This window comes from Portunus trituberculatus, chromosome 36 (genome assembly GCF_017591435.1).
Source record: "Portunus trituberculatus isolate SZX2019 chromosome 36, ASM1759143v1, whole genome shotgun sequence".
Taxonomy (NCBI): Eukaryota; Metazoa; Arthropoda; class Malacostraca; order Decapoda; family Portunidae; genus Portunus; species Portunus trituberculatus.
This window is the reverse complement of record NC_059290.1, coordinates 5,707,899-5,725,485: the sequence shown is the minus strand read 5'-3', so window position 1 is coordinate 5,725,485 and position 17,587 is coordinate 5,707,899. Positions and strand designations below refer to the sequence as shown.

Below are 17,587 nucleotides of genomic sequence, written 5' to 3'. Positions count from 1 at the left end.
GGTGTAGGGAGTGGTGCCAGCAGGTCCAAATAGAGAGAACATGATGCTTGATTCCCCAGAAGCCTCCAGAGCACTGATAGTTTTCTGCAGGTCAAGTCCAAGTTCCTTCTGGGGCTTCACTCCTTTCACATTCATCCACTTGTCACCTGCCAGGCAACACATTATGCAGACAAATTTATCATTGGTGCCACATTGGTGAGGAAATGCTCTATCTCCATTTGAATGACCACAGAAGGTAACTAAAGAAACTGCTTCCTCATCTTTAATAGTCATTTTAAATTCAGTTATCATAATATCACATGAGCTACATGCCAGAGTACTTAGGGAGGGTGTAGACAGTATTTCTGAAGCACTAAAGTTAAACTTTGAAAGATCACTTAGGTTTGCTGGAAGTTAGCTAATGTTATACCAATATTTAAAAAAGGTAGGAAGGATGATGCGAATAATTATAGACTGATCAGTTTAACTAGTATAGTATGTAAGATACTAGAGAAAATCATTAAGGGTAGTATTTGGGAGCATTTAAATGAGAATAGATTAATTACAGATACCCAACATGGCAAACTTTAGATCAGGGAGGTCCTGTCTTACAAATTTGCTCGATATCTTAGAATATATTACCAAGGAGTTAGATGATGGAAATAGCATAGATGTTATATATCTAGATTTTAGCAAGGCGTTTGATAAGGTACCACATAGGAGGCTAGTGTACAAATTGAGACTACATGGGATAGGGGGTAGGTTAGTTGATTGGATTAGTGAATGGCTTTCTGATAGGAAACAGAGAGTAGTATTAAATGGGGCAATGTCTGAGTGGAAGGAAGTGGTTAGTGGGTACCCCAAGGATCAGTGCTAGGACCTCTTCTTTTCTTGGTGTACATTAACGATTTAGATATAGGAATTAGTAGCAAAGTATCAAAGTTTGCAGATGATACTAAGATAGCATGTGCAGTACAGGGTGAAAAGGACAATTACAGAATACAACGAGACCTGGACAGGCTGATAGCATGGGCAGACAGGTGGCAGATGGAGTTTAATTCTAAAAGTGTCAGGTTATGCATTTAGGTAAAGACAACACAAACTTTAGCTATGAGATGGAGGGATGTTGGCTAGAGGCAGTAGAGGAAGGAAAGGATTTAGGAGTAGTGATAGACAGGACTATGAAATTTTCAAAGCAATGTTTAGAAGCAAGAAATAGGGCAAATAGGATCCTGGGTTTTATAAATAGAAATGTTAGTTATAAAAGTAAGGAAGTGGTGTAGCTTATATAATTCCTATGTTAGGCCCCATTTAGAGTATTGCATACAGGCCTGGTCACCCCATTATAGGCAGGATATCAACATGTTAGAAGCAGTTCAGAGAAGAGCAACTAGGATGATACCAGCATTAAAGTGCCTGGAGTATAGAGATAGATTAAAGGAATTAAACATGTTTTCATTTGAGAGGAGATGTATAAGAGGGATATGATAGAGTTATTTAAAATGTTCTCAGATACAAACTACATAGATGTGAGATCTTTCTTTACCTTAGAGGAGGGAAGTAGGACTAGAAATCATGGCAGGAAGATTAGAAAGCAAGGCTGCAGGTTAGATATAAGAAAATATTTCTTTAGTCATAGGGTGGTAGACTTCTGGAATGCATTGCCAGAGAGGGTTGTAAATAGCACTAGTTTGACAATGTTTAAAAACAGATTAGATAAGCACTTAAATTTATTAGATTTATAATTATGTATAGTGCTGCATGATAGTTTTTATAAGAAATTTACTATAGTTAAACAAGACATGATCCCCATGTATGGGGATCACAGATTGTAGAGGAATTCGCTGCAGGACTTAGCCCTGTTAATGGGCCAAATATTTAGAATTAGTATATAATGTATTGTGTACTTGTAAGTGTATCTTTAAGTACTGATGACGAGGTCGCTGTGCGACTGATACAGGATAACCTAGATGGGCCCTGGTGGCCCTTTGTTATCCTATTATTTATGTTTATGTTTATGTTATGTTATGTTATGAAACTGGTACAACTCATTATTACAGAGAGGTCAGGTGAAAGACTGATATAAAATAAAGACCATCATTGTGCACATTACTACATTATGTGGAGAGAGAGAGAGAGAGAGAGAAGAGAAGAGAAGAGAAGAGAAGAGAAGAGAAGAGAAGAGAAGAGAAGAGAAGAGAAGAGAAGAGAAGAGAAGAAGAAAAGAGAAGGAAAGAAAAGGAAAAAGAGAAGTGACTACACAAAGGGTGTAAAAGATTCATTATTTAAAGATTATGAATGAATAAGATACTGAGGAAAAACACATTCCTTTGCTAAGGAATATTGGAGTAGCATTTCACTATATGGACAGGGAAATGATGAAGAAATTGATAAGTACTAAAATAAGACCTAGATTGGAATATGCAGGAGTTGTGTGGACTCCCCATAAAAAGAAACACATAAGAAAATTAGAGAGACTACAAAAAATGGCTACAAGAATGGTTCCAGAATTTAAAGGGATGACATATGAGGAGTGACTAAAGGCTATGGATCTACCAACCTTGGAGCAGAGAAGAGAGAGGATCTGATACAAGTTTATAAATTGATTAACGGAATGGATGAAGTGGATAATGAGAAACTGATCCTGAGAGAAGAATATGACTTTAGAAGCACAAGATCGCATAGTAAGAAACTAAGGAAGGGACGATGTCTGAGAGATGTTAAAAATTAGTTTCCGCAAAGATGTGTTGAGACTTGGAACAGTTTGAGTGAGGAAGTGGTGTCAGCAAAGAGTGTACATAGTTTTAAAGAAAAATTGGATAAGTGTAGATATGGAGACGGGACCACACGAGCATAAAGCCCAGGCCCTGTAAAACTACAACTAGGTAAATACAACTAGGTAAATACACACACACACACACACACACACACACACACACACACACACACACACACACACACACACACACACGATGTGCTAGGGCAAAGGAGAAAAGAGATGGAGCATGGAAAAGGTGGAGGAGAAATAGAAATCCAGTAAATAAGGAAAACTTCAAGGCAGCGAGAAATGAATATGTTAAGGTGAGGAAGGAAGAGGAAAAGAACTTTGAAAAGGACATTGTTGAAAAATGTAAGGAGCAACCAAAATTGTTCTAGATTCATAAATGGAAAAATTAGGCAAAAAGAAACAATAGAAAGGTTAAAAGGAGAGAACGGGATGGTGGAAGACCCAAAAGTATGGCAGAACTATTAAATAATAAATTCCAGGAGGTCTTTACTAAGGAATCCAAATTTGAAAGGCCACAGGGTAATAGAGAGAGAGTCTATATGAAAGAGATCAAAGTAACCAAGCTTGAAATAAAAAGTTAATGAAGGAACTGGATGAAGAGAAGGCAATAGGACCGGATGAAGTCTCAGGCAGAATACTGAAAGAATGTAGGGAAGAACTAGCAAGTCCTATATACAACATCATAAAATGCTCAATAGAAAATGGAACAGTACCAGTAGAATGGAAAAGAGCTGAGGTGGTTCCCATATATAAGAGCGGAAGGAAGTAAAAACCTTTAAATTACAGACAGGTATCACTAACTAGTGTAATATGCAAGATGTGTGAAAGAATAATAAAGAAACAATGGATCGAGTTCCTTGAAGACAACAAATTAATATCAAATAGCCAATTTGGTTTTAGAAAAAGACAGTCGTGTGTAACTAATTTATTGAGTTTCTATTCTAGAATAGTTGATAAAGTACAAGAGAGAGAGGAATGGGTTGACTGTATTTATTTGGATTTAAAAAGGCGTTTGACAAAGTGCCACATGCAAGATTACTGTGGAAGTTAGAGGAGAAGGGTGGATTAAAAGGAAGCACATTGAGATGGATAGAAAATTATTTGAAGGGGAGAGAAATAAGGACGGTAGTTAAAGATATGAAGTCCAAGTGGAGAGCAGTAGAAAGCGAGTGCCACAGGGGTCAGTATTGGCACCAATACTTTTCCTCATATATATAAACGACATGCCAGAAGGAGTGAACAGCTACATAAATCTGTTTGCATGACGGAATTTATGGGCTAAAGATACTTTTGGGTACTCTCAAAGCCCACCCGCAGAGTTATAAAGCCCAAACACTCAGACCGTGGACAGGATTCAACCTGCACTTGGAGAAGATCCCAAAGCACACTTGGTTCCACTGTACCGCGGCGGCCAGATAATGCGAAACTGTGCAGAGTTATAAAGCAAAAGGAGGATCGTGAAATACTGCAAGAAGACCTAAATAAGATCTGGGAATGGAGTAAAAAGTGGGAAATGGAATTCAATGTGAATAAAAGCCATGTCATGGAAATGGGAAAGAGTGAAAGACGACCCGTGGGAATCTATAAGATGGAGAATGGAGTAGAACTAGAGAAAGTAAAAAAGGAAAAGGACTTAGGAGTGACGATGGAAGAAAACAATCAACCAGTAAGCCATATTGATAGAATTTTTAGAGAAACATATAATTTGCTAAGGAATATTGGAGTAGCATTTCACTACATGGACAAAGAAATGATGAAGAAATTGATAAGTACTATAATAAGACCCAGATTGGAATATGCAGGAGTAGTGTGGACCCCTCATAAAAGAAACACATAAGAAAGTTGGAGAGACTACAAAAATGGCTACAAGAATGGTTCCAGAATTTGAAGGGATGACATATGAGGAGAGACTAAAGGCTATGGATCTACCAACCCTGGAACAAAGAAGAGAGAGAGATCTGATACAAGTTTATAAATTGATCAACGGAATGGACCAAGTGGATAATGAGAAACTGATCCTGAGAGAAGAATATGACATTCAAGCACAAGATCACATAGTAAAAAGCTGAGAAAAGGAAGATGTCTGAGAGATGTTAAAAAATATAGTTTCCCACAAAGATGTATTGAGACGTGGAACAGTTTAAATGAAGAAGTAGTGTCTGCAACGAGTGTGCATACTTTTAAAGTAAGATTGGATAAGTGTAGATATGGAGACGGGGCCACACGAGCATAAAGCCCAGGCCCTGTAAAACTACAACTAGGTAAATACACACACACCGAATAAGGAAGACAAAAAGGTAAAGCAGGCATCACACTAACCTCTGATCTGTGGAATGATATCAACAATGAAGGTCTGGTTGCCACCATCCTGCTTGAGGTGAGCACGCACAGCCTGCTTCCACACTTCTAGCTTGGTGACTCGGGAGTTGCCCACTCTCTCCCCCTTCAGTGCTGACTGCAGGCTGCACCGTCACAAGAGGAGGAGGAAGTCAGATGTTAATTTCCTGATTGATTGATATACTTATTGTTGCATTAATTATAATGAAATACAACAAAGGAGGAGGATGGACCTTGCCACCCACCCCTTGGACAAAGACATAAAAATACAAAAATATATAGTATACATTACAGGAATATAAGTAAATAAATAAATACAGATATTTAATATAGGTCATTCCATTCACACCCTGAGAGAGAGAGAGAGAGAGAGAGAGAGAGAGAGAGAGAGAGAGAGAGAGAGAGAGAGAGAGAGAGAGAGAGAGAGAGAGAGAGAGAGAGAAACCAAATCTATTAATCTACCAATATTTTAATGCTACCAAGATCCATGCACCCTTCAGGTTCAGTGTTGATCCACAGCCATGCTACAAAACCCTGAAAGCCTCACCAGCCATTAACAAAGGTCCTCAGTGCCGTGGCTGAGAGGTGGTTCCTGTTCCCCACATACCGCGGCCTAGTGCCGTGTAACATGTGGTTGTTCCACACAAGATAATGCCTCCCATTGGACTCATACACTGACTGCAAGGTGGAAAAATTAGGTACTCCCATCAATCACCACACTCTTCCCTAATGCCAGTGACACTTAAGACACTTGTTCCTCTATCTAGGTGACTCTAAACTCAGTAATCTGGCTGTTAAGAATTAAGTTGCCTTAAAAGAAAAAGATTGGTCATATTTATGGATGGGGAAGATAAGTAGAGATAGGTAGGTATATTTCATGCACAGATTGCCACATCTAAGTCTGATGATTTCTTGAAGCTTTTCTTATTTTTTCTTACAAATAAATTATTTTAGTAAGGCAAAATAAAACAACTGGCACTAAAATGTTTCAAATACAAAAAACAGACATGGGAGTACAATAATTAATATTGTTAGAACAATAAAAAGAGGCCAGTGGTGAAAGATCAGATGGGGAGGAACATACAAAGAAATCTGAAGTGTGTGAGACTATGAGAAGCAAAGGTTGGGGAGGGATTAAGAGTAAAGGTGACTCAAGTATTGAAGGATATAGTGACCACGGTAACGCTGAAATGGCAGGATAACAACTATCAGATGGGAGTGAGGAAGTGCATATTAGACAACTGAAATAAATGAAGCTGTAAGAGTGAAGAGAACATATGACAAAATGTTGCAAAAAGATGTGCTAGAGAAAATTAAAATGAGAAAATAGTCCTGGTATATAAAAGTGAAGGAAATATGAGAAACTAAAAGGAGAGAGAGAAACAATTGATGGTCAGATAAACACATGCAGCAAAAAATAATTTACCTTGAAGTACTCTGGAGTGTAAGGTGGGCCAAGGACAAGCAGAATGTCTTTATCATCCTTACTGGACACGACAAGCTTCTCTGCAGCACTGCCCACCAGTTTGTACTCCGCCGAGGAAAGGAACGGTGCAGAGGCAATGTTGAGTTTCCTCTTCAGAAGTTCTATCATATCTGTTGTCACCTGAGCATGTTAAGAAAGCATTGTCATGCAAATATCCTTCCAATAAATGTCCTACTGTTCATAAGGTGAAAATACACACTGCTACCAATGCTCCCCCTACCTCTGACCAAACCAGTAGTGCTTGGCAGGATTCCCTATCTTGAGTAATCACAAATCTGATTACAAAGGTTGGTGGATTCATGGGATTTGAATTTTCCACATTACGAATCTCACTTGCCAAAAGATTCTGACTGCCTATGTTTTTTTTTCCAAAGCCACTGGCATATACAAATAATTTTCACTAGTTTTTCAGTTTATATTTGAAAGTAGCATGATAGCATCAAACATAGTACATAAATTTACAGACACATTTTCAAACATTGTTCTCCACAGTGACTTTTTTTCTAAAGGTGGGTTCACATGTGCTAATTTGCAATCTTGCAATACCATGCAGTGAGCCCTCCAAAACAAAATACATTCACACTAGTGGCTGGCTGGCAGTGTCTTGTGCAAAACTGTCTGTCTGTGCTTTATACCCATCTGTTAGTTTTGCTGAAACTCATGTACAAAAAAGGTTGATATCCCAACCAGAGCAAGGACAGTCATCAAATATTGTCATTATGCACTTGTATAACACATAATCAGTAGCATCATGATCTAATATTTATTGGATACTTGAAAACTCTCAAGCATTTCCAAGCAATTCCACATAATAAGGGCATACTATCCTGCACTCTCACTTTTTAAGTAAATGATCTGCAGGCATGACAGTCTAAACAATAATGCAGATAGTTGTAGCTACAGTTACTGAATGATGACTGTCTTATGCCTACACCAAAATTCAGAATAAAGCATGAGAATTCAATAATAAGAAATGTGGTTTGTCACCATTTTTTTTTTTTTTTACCAGCATGTAAATAAACGAAGAAAATTATTAGCAAATAGCTATTGGATGGTTTGTCATTTATGACAAAAAGTATTAATAATATAGAATTAATTTCAAAGTACTAGCCATCTCTTGCAAATTCCTGGGTTTTCTGTCATTTTTTAAGTTTTTAATTTGTTTCAATATTTAAAAAATGTAGTATTTTTCAGTATATGTGCTTCAAATGACAGGGTGGAGGGGAGGGGGATGTGAATACTTTCTTACTGATATATAATGCTCACAACTACCAAAGGAAACATGAAGTTACTTTGGCTGGGTTAGGCTGTCTTCAGGTGTTGGCTAGTTTCTTACTAATGAATGTCAGTGTGCTTTTCATATTATTGCAATATCAAATTCTGCTTGAGAATCCTTATTTCCTCTACACATGTCAGTGAATTCAGTACTGTTAGCTTGGCAGCTGAGCAAGCAAATATGGAATCCTTTGATAGTACAAGACAATTAAGAGACTGTAGTACATGTCATTTAGAAGGCGAGTTATTTTTGTTATGTAAATACTGAACACATATTGAGGAATTTGTATTCAAAACCTGTGTCCATTCTTTTTTAAATTTTAAAGAAAGAAACTAACAAATGAAAACTTCCAGGCATTACATAAAAAGACCTTCCCTGCAGCAGATATTACCAAAATATTAAAAAAATAAATAAATAATAAGCAAATCATTCTAAAATACCAAGTAAGAAATTAACCAAACTGCAGGTGCAGCCTAATTAAGTGTAACCAAACCTAACCTTGGCTGGGTGATGCCATTCTAGAGGCTAAAACTTCAAGTTGAAAGAAATTGTCCCTGTGGATGCACCACTGCCAATTAACCAACAATAATCAATCCCCAAGTCAACCTGATGGTGATTCCACCCTCCCTCTTTCATTCTCACTTTCTTGTATCTGTACAGCTCCCCCATGGGGCATCCCCCTTGTGTTTTTCAAATGTCTTGAATAATTATAGTACAGGTTGAACCTCCTTAATCTGGTATTCTTTCATCTGGCAACACCTGTAATTCGGCAGTTTTGTTTGCCGGAATTTTTGAATTGGCTGGAGTAATTTGCCGGACCGCTGCTAGGACACGGCGGCGCTATATTATGTTTCGGAGCCTGGGCATTCTGGGTCAAATTTGGATTAGTATCACGCTGCTGCTTATTGCAAGCACCACCCCCCGGGTGCATAACATTTTTTCTGTAATTTTTACCCCTAAACATGGCTTCCAAGCAACCAGGAAGTGATAGTGTTGTGTGTGAACCAAAGAAAAAGCGCAAACATATGACAATATCAGTGCAACAGAAAGTGGACCTATTGAGGAAGCTAGATAAAGGTGTTTCAGTGTGGACCCTATGCCAACAGTACAACATTGGGTAAGTATATAGAGGGTGTTTTGGAGACTGCCTATAGTTCGGAATTTTCCATGGTCCAGCAAGTCTAAGGTCTGGTGGTTGCTGGATTTGGGAGGTTCAACCTGTATCTAAAACATGTAGGATGGCCATCTACAGCATTCCCACTATGGTAAATATTGCAGAAAATAGCAAGGACACCACTGGTCTATAGCTATAGTAGCAGTACATGATATTGGTCCCCTGTCATTTAAAGCACATTAGCTGAGAAATGCTGCACCTTTTAAATATTGAAACAAAATGACAACTACCAAAAAACTGAGAAAAGCAAAGAAATTTGAAAGAGGTGGGCAAAGCAGTGATTTTTGTTATCAGTGAGCTTCTGATCTTGATGCAACATTCAATACTTCATAAAAAGTATGACAATAGTTACTATACATGTAGAAGTAATTTCTCTTAAACTTAAAAACTGCATATGTTTTTTCTGATATTGCAGCAATTAGCATTAATTTGGAAATTTACATATTGGGCAGCCCTACTTCTCCCTAAAATCTCCTAAATAATTTAACAAATACTGGTACTCTCTTAAGTGAAAAGCAATAGCTGTAGGTGACTGTGAAACTGGAATGAAACTCCAGCGGTGTTGTTGGCTAACTAGCAAACAAAAAATGGTGAGTGTAGAACTGGTCCGATACTACTTATCTCATCCATGAATCAAACTAATTGTAAATAAAAACTTATAAAGAAAACATAAGTGTTGTAAAAGTTGCAGAATGTTAATAAGAATGTACATTACAATGGAGGCAAACAAGCATTAATCAACATGATCGGTAAATCGTTAAGCCTCACCCAGTTTTCAGCCTCAATTTTCTGCTGCCGCTTGTAAATTGCGTCCAGCACATAGGAGACCCCTGAGGGATCCCTCACCTTCTGGCTCATGGAGTCCACCATCGTCACACTAGCACAGCCTCACTAGTTACACACTGCAGGTCCTTGGTGGGAAAAGAAGATAAGATTATTTAAGGAGTAATGGCTAATCAGAAGTAAGATATCAACACTAATATTGGCATCACTTCATCAAGCAGCATTCAGCATGTGCCAATTTAGATGATCAACAGGGCCACAGCCTTCCAGTCAGATTAGGTTAAGTTAGACGGGAGTTGGTAGCCACCCTCCTTTGGTTAGGTTAAGTTAAGGGGAGTTTGAGGGAGGTATAGTCCCTTTCCCACCATTATTTTAGGGCAGTGAAGTTGAAGGAAATGAATTTGGATAGGGATGGTTCTAGACAATGATGACTAGGGATACATCTCAGATCAGAAGGGGTGCTCATGCCTAGTACATTATTCAACACTAAATAATGCATTTTTCCGTCATTTCAAGCGGAATGATACTTACCAAACAAGAATATTTAGTGTGTTTTTAAGTGCTTTATTGCAGCAATATTATAGCAGAACAAAGAAAATGCTACACTTAGTTTCTTACCTTGAAAATAAAACATAGATATTCAAACTAATTTTATCTATACAGCTCAAAATCATCACTAAACATGTGTCACCACCATTGTCTGACTTGCTGGCATGCTTGTGCTTGAACCACTTTTAAATATTCATTGTTTACTTTGTGTTAATGGTACATGCTAGCAGAAAGCAGCTTCTTGCAGGTGCAGGTAATTGCTTGCTGGATGTAGAGGAGTAACACACACGCACTTGTCAAGATAGCGTTGTGACATTACTGAAGAAAGGCAGGAATTTAATTTAATTACCATTATAGAAAACTAAACTGGCAAATAGAATATGCGCTTCACTATCAATGTGTTATTATATACTTGTCAAAAAATATATATATAAATAAAAAAAAAAAAAAAAAAAAAAATTACTCCCTCTTTTCAACTGAGCATGCAGGCATATAAAATATAACACATGCTTTTGAACTCATGTAGAACCAGGCCTGAATTTGAGCCTGAGGGACTGAGGGAATGTAGCACCCCATTAGGTTAGGAATAGTCAGGGAACACAAATTTTTTGTCATATTTGCTCCACCAACCCCAAAAATTCAGAAGAATAACAGGAAATAATGATAATGTACAGTAAGTCCTCGTTATACAGTACATATGCATTCCTGAAAACCTTACCGCATATCGAATTTACCGTATACCGAACCCATTATAACATGTAATAATAGGGAATGCGTTCCAGCACGTCAAAAGTCACCCCTACAGAAATAAAAATACATGAAAATAATCATTAAAAAATACAAAAAAATAAAGTACTGCACAAAAGAAATAAACAGAAAATGTTTTTTATTTACCATTCAATCGCCATGTATTCTATCAGATGATGTCCTTCCAGAGGCTAAGGGACAGTAGATTTCAGCCCTTACTTATCTTCCGCTGAGTGGGCAGATGAGGATAAGATGTCGTCGTCTGCACTGTCAGAAGCAGATGTAAAAGGATCAGCTGTAGCAGGGTTGGCACGTTTCAATGGTTTGAAGAAAGAGAGTATTGAGGACGGGCCAGCAGGTGTGACAAGGCATGTCTGACTGGCTTGAAGAACGAGTAGATGGAGGACTGTTTAGTTTTTCTTGTTTTTTCATCATAGATTTCTTGATAAATCTTGACACTTTTCTCTACGTCATGAGCCACTTTGTTACTCCTGACAGAATTTGGGTCATGTTCCTTCAGAGTTCAGAGTTTTCAGAGCTTTTTCGATACCACCGAGACATTCTCTAAGAGTTTTGATGTCCAGGCCATGCACAGGTTCTTCCTTGTCTCCCTCTTTTTCTGCCTCCTGTGATGCCTTGTCTTGCTCTATAAGCTCATTATTTGAGATAAGTTTAGCATGACTTTCCAAAAGATCTTGAACATCATCATCAACAACTTCATCGAAGCCAGCCCTATGCACAGATTGACTTTCTGCCTCCTGTGATGCCTTGTCTTTCTCTATAAGTTCATCACTTGAAGAGAGGTTTAGCATGGCTTTCCAAAAGATCTTGAACATCATCATCATCCACTTCATCGAAGCCAGCCCTATGGCACAGATTGACTCTGTCATTTCTAATCGCACCGATGTCGTCTTCAGCGAAGCCTAGGAAATCATGCGCGCATTCTGGCCATACTTTATTCCACGCCAAGTTCATGGAAGACGTCTTCACTTCGTCCCAAGATGACTTGATGTTATCTAAAGCGTGCTTCATGTTATACGACTTCCACCATTCACTGATAGTGGGCTTGCCAGGCCCATCTGTGCCCTTTATCAGTTGCTGAATGGTTTGCCACTGGTAGTAGGCTTTAAATGTTTGCCATGATTAATATGAATATATTTGTGCTTACAATAGACCCTTTAATATTCCCTTTATTCATCTAATTAGTAATGCATGTAAGTAATATGTAATGCAGTTAAAAAAAGAGGGGAGGGGAAGAGATAACAGGCTCCAAGGGTGGTCAAGTTAAAGTCAGTACTGTGAGTGGCGGGAAGGTGTGGTGTGGATGACGTCATCACCCCAGCTCCTCTGCGCTGGGCCCTCTCGGATGACATGAGTGGATACCATTTCTGTAAATTTTTCTTACCGTATATCAAATCGAGGGTAGTAATTTCCCAATACCGTAACTGTGAATTTACCGGATAAAGAACTACAGTACAATGAGGACTTACTGTATACAGTTTTGGAAGAGATGAATTATAAGAAAAGAGGAAAAACAACACAGTAGTGTATAATGTTCCAGAAAGTGATTCAAACATATTTTTAGAAAGGATTAAATATGATAGGCAAATTGCGAAGAAGATTCTAAATTCATGTCTGATTCATGAAGATAAGATGGTAAGAATATAAATAAGGCTTGGATAAAAGATAGGTTGAACAAAATATTCAGAAACATCAAAGAGTGAAGACAGGAAGAAACCTTAAAGAACATCAGTAACTAAGAGAGAGAGAGAGAGAGAGAGAGAGAGAGAGAGAGAGAGAGAGAGAGAGAGAGAGAGAGAGAGAGAGAGAGAGAGAGAGAGAGAGAGAGAGAACTGGATCGGGAACTGTCAAAGGCAAAAAAAAAAAACCTGATGGACACAGGAAAGGGGAAGCATGTGGTCAGAGGTCCACCTTGGAAAAGAAGAGTTGTCAAGGTGATGGAACAAAGACCACAACAAGAGTAAAGGGGCTATCACACTGGCCTATGATATGTGGAATGAGGAACATCCACTCCAGATAGCTGGAACTTGCCAAGGATTAGCAGAGAAAAGTTGGGATGGCTTCATATCCATTCCGGTTTTCCATATGCTATCCCAATGACAAAAATAAACATAATACATGTAATAAAAACCTTTTATTTAAACAAAAAAAAAACGTACCAAAATTTTTCATATTGGAATATTAAATAATATTTCATCAACTTAGAAAGATAGTTTGGGCTCATGACAATCACCTCTGACTCCAAAGTTGCCGTCGCACATGTCTTGGTTTTTCTCTAGTTTCTCTTACTTACTTTTCTTCAATAAGAGGCAGTGCAAATGCAATTCCAGAATGAAGCACAGGTTGAGGTATAAACGGCATGGTTTTGTTCTGGTTTCTTTTGATTAGGCTTGGTCATTGTTGCTGGGCCGTTTGCCTAGCATAGCAAGAACGCTGCCAGCTTGAGTGTGATAATGTTCCTGGTTTCGCACCAAGAATCATGGTCCGCATTCCACGTATCATAGGCCAGTGTGATACCCCTTAAACCAAATTTCTGGTACATCAAGTGCCAGTGATGTAAATAATGTAAATACTAAGTTTCTTGTTATCTTCTCAAATGTGGATGTATTCACCCACGATAAGATTTTAGAATCAAGGTTTTACTGGATACCATGAATGTTAAACCAAGTATATTTGCATTATCTGAAGTTAAACCAAAACACTTTAGATATGAAAGAAATCTTGAGGAATATAGGTAATATGGAGGGCTATGTGACTGAGGAAAGCAATTTATTTGGTGTTGTAAGTGGAGGGCTCCTAATGTATGTGAAAAGAGGTATTAAGTATAGTAAGATGGAGTTGTCACATTTTTGTGAATATTGCTGTTTGGAAATTACTTTCCATGGACAGAAATTTATTTTTCCTCAAATATACAGGAGTCCAAGCAGCTAGGATGAACATAACCAATTGTTGTAAATTGTTGAAATGCAGTGAAGTTAGTGCAAGCAGAGTAAATTTCCTGAAACTTTTCAAGCCTTTCTGTGTAGGGTAGTAAATAGCTACTTCAAAACCTTTTGCCTGAGTGGGTGGTTTCAGCAACTTCCATAAAGAAATTTGAGGCAAAACTAGATGAACTCTGAGCAAATCAAGAATTATATGCCTATAAAGCACATGAGATCCACCACATGCTACCAAAATATGGAAATGAAGATCTAGAGTCACAGGCACAAGCCTCTTCCAGGTCAACTGTAAAAAACTGTAATATCATCCAAAAACCCCATTCATACAATCCCCAAAGTTTGTTGGAGCTAAGGATAACAAAAGAATACACTGGTAAGACTTGCTGCTAATTCCTTACCTAGTTAGCTACCCCGTTTTATATAAGTCAGGCACAATCTCAGAAACAGTGTGTAGATACAGCAATTATGGAAGCCCATAGTTGCTGGCATGCCTGCCCACTGACAACAACAATAGTACATATGCAATTTTAAGTGAGCAGATAAGTGTGCCATATGCTGGTTGACAATGTCACGTATATATTAATCAGAGTTAAGTTGTATCAAAGGTACAGATAGATGAGCAAATATCATGAGCTGCTATGCAGGACATGGAATTTATTGTATGCAGTGAGTATAGTACAATTATAAAAAGTGTAAGAAAACAACACCGCTTCAAGGGACTGGTGAAGAAGACCTACTTTTAAAAACTTCAAATGGTAGTAGAGCTGACAACACTATCAGGTGTAGACTTCCAATGATCAATGCACCTAATACTGAAAAATCTATGGGCCGTACCAAGAGTCGCGAAGGCCAAGGCATGGACCTTCCCTTCGACCAGCAAGGCAAAGCCTCCGCCCTTACTTTCAATCCGTACCAAGAGTTGCCGTGGAAGGTAGGGCCGCGAGAGGTCTACCACTAACATGAGTTGGTAACAGTTGTTTCGGTATTGGTATGACTGTAATCCGGATTTAAGCTCCACGAACAACAAAACAACAATGCCCGCTACAAGAATGGAGGGAAGAAGCTGTGACCGGGCCCCGTCACTTACGCCCGAACAGAGAATAATGATTCTCAATCTTGTAAAAGAGAATAAAGACTTGCAAGACCGCTCAACAAACCCAGCTAGCCTTCACAAGAAAAAAGAAAATAGCTTGGGAGGAGATCACCAAGTCATTTAATGCCATTAATATTTTTTTATTATTAAGATATTTATAGCTAAATAAAAATTCAAGATTTTAGCATCAGCTGGTGCTTAGAGAGAAACTGACAATGTGAAAAAGAGGCAGGCTCAGGTAGTGAGTAACAAGCACACATGTGATCAGAGTTATTGAATATGTGTCCTCAAGCATTCCTTATTGAAAACCTGGCTTGCCACACACTTAAATAATTTTTCTTCTTTTCAAGTTTTGTATATGTATAGTAGTTCTGAATGTTTATTGTTGTTGCTCAATTTCACTATGTATTTATAACAGGTTTATTCAACAACTTTACAGACTGCAGTGTTTTCATAATTTCCAGAATTCTTAACTTTCTTTTTTTATCTATATCCTTCCATTATCCGTAAAGTGGTAATTTATCATGTGTTTGGAAATCACTGTCTTACAAAATCCATATCAAGAAGCAGTGGTAGTTCATTACAAGAGTTGAGAAATGTGTATTCTTTGGGATCTGCTAGACCACAATTTGTATGCATATCATTAAAAATTCCACAGTTAACACATTAGTATAGTCAATCATGAATTACATTAATCATGGCCTGAAATGGTTTGGATATAGGACTATACATCTTGAGAACTACCTACAATACTGTCAGTATACCTATACTTAAATCCTTGCACATCACACCCAACTCAGTGAAAAGTTATCTGTTGACTTAGCTTTAACATTATTGCACTCAATGCTTATGTCACTCACTGTCTTTGTTGAGAGAGAGAGAGAGAGAGAGAGAGAGAGAGAGAGAGAGAGAGAGAGAGAGAGAGAGAGAGAGAGAGAGAGAGAGAGAGAGAGTTTGATAAGAAGTCCTGGGTTAGTGTGAAGTGGGGTGCTTGTGAAATTCTCTGTCTACATCCCTACATACATCTTTGTGGTTTTGTTTTAAACCTGCTTATACAGGCTAGTATTTACCTTGTGACTGGCTTTTCTTTGCATACTTTGACAGCCTTCTGTCTGTTGGCAGTTCCCCTGTCACTTCCTATTCTCCATTAACCCATGCACATATTTGATCTTTAATAGGGTTGGATGATGAGTTCACTAAAGAAAATATTTAGTACCATGAAATAAACAGTGTAACTTTCCTGACAAACTAAAACAAGCTTCATAAAACAGCTAGGTGGCAAGCTTTCTGGATCCACTGCGTTCTTCCACCTCGCGATTTTAAGGCGATCCTTCACTATTATAAAAAGAATAGTAACTTACATGGAAACATAACTATCGGTTTTCCGAGATTGGAAATATTACTTGATGTTGATTTTAGTTCATACTATTCGTTGGTCACTCCAGCTTACAAAAATTATAAAATATTTCTTCGGTCATGTGGAAGACACGGGGGCACCCATGCCTTCCCTTCGACCTTCCCTCTGCTCTTCATTCCAATAATGACAGCGACTCTTGGTACCACATTACCTTCCCTTCTACCCTCGACCTTAAACCTTCATGACTCTTGGTACGGGCCTATGTCTGCATTCTGTTGGTGTGTGGGGCTTGTGTATTTTAAATCTGTGACCTCTAGTAGTAGTGATAAGTGAGATAGTGAAAGTCCTGTGGAGGAATTGCAGACTGGTTATGAAAAATTTTCCAACATTTTATAAGATGAGCTTGAAGTAATCTACCTTATACAGAGTATAAATTCAGAGACTAGAGCTAATCGCCCCATAAGAGATATCAGTGAGACTATACATTCCACTGATGCTGTATGGACTCAAGGAGCTTCAAGTCTCCCAGGTAGCTGGTGTTCCAAACTGTGGACCCAAGCCTTAGCATAGATTTAAGATGGGTTTTGTAAATAGTTACCATGAAATCATCTGATCCCAAACCACAAAGCACTGTAACACACAAATAACAAACAACTTAATCACACTAACAGAACAGTGATTTAAGCCTAATGGATTACACTATGTACGCAATACCCAGTCACTGTAGCCCATCACATGAGAGAGAGAGAGAGAGAGAGAGACTGACACACCGCGTAGTGTAGTGGTTAGCACACTCGACTCACAATCGCGAGGGCCGGGTTCGAGTCCCGGGGCGGCGAGGCAAATGGGCAAGCCTCTTAATGTGTGGCCCCTGTTCACCTAGCAGTAAATAGGTACGGGATGTAACTCGAGGGGTTGTGGCTTCGCTTTCCCGGTGTGTGTTGTGGTCTCAGTCCTACCCGAAGATCGGTCTATGAGCTCTGAGCTCGCTCCGTAATGGGGAAGACTGGCTGGGTGACCAGCAGACGTCCGAGGTGAATTACACCATATAAGACATC

At 38.5% G+C, this 17,587-nt stretch overlaps 1 protein-coding gene across 5 annotated transcripts in view; it reads right to left on the bottom strand.

The window, feature by feature from the left end:
* LOC123513388 overlaps positions 1–17,587 on the bottom strand; it is a 36,561-nt gene that overhangs the window by 1,334 nt on the left and 17,640 nt on the right. For all 5 annotated transcript variants that reach the window (XM_045270524.1, XM_045270522.1, XM_045270521.1 and 2 more), the window contains 5 exons: positions 9,809–9,951; positions 6,531–6,710; positions 5,652–5,782; positions 5,087–5,229; positions 1–146 (listed from right to left, as the gene is read on the bottom strand). The exon at positions 1–146 is cut by the window's left edge and continues 52 nt beyond it. In XM_045270524.1, coding sequence (XP_045126459.1) covers positions 1–146; positions 5,087–5,229; positions 5,652–5,782; positions 6,531–6,710; positions 9,809–9,910 — 702 coding nt within the window. In that variant the 5' untranslated portion in view covers positions 9,911–9,951. The remainder of the gene's footprint in view (positions 147–5,086; positions 5,230–5,651; positions 5,783–6,530; positions 6,711–9,808; positions 9,952–17,587) is intronic.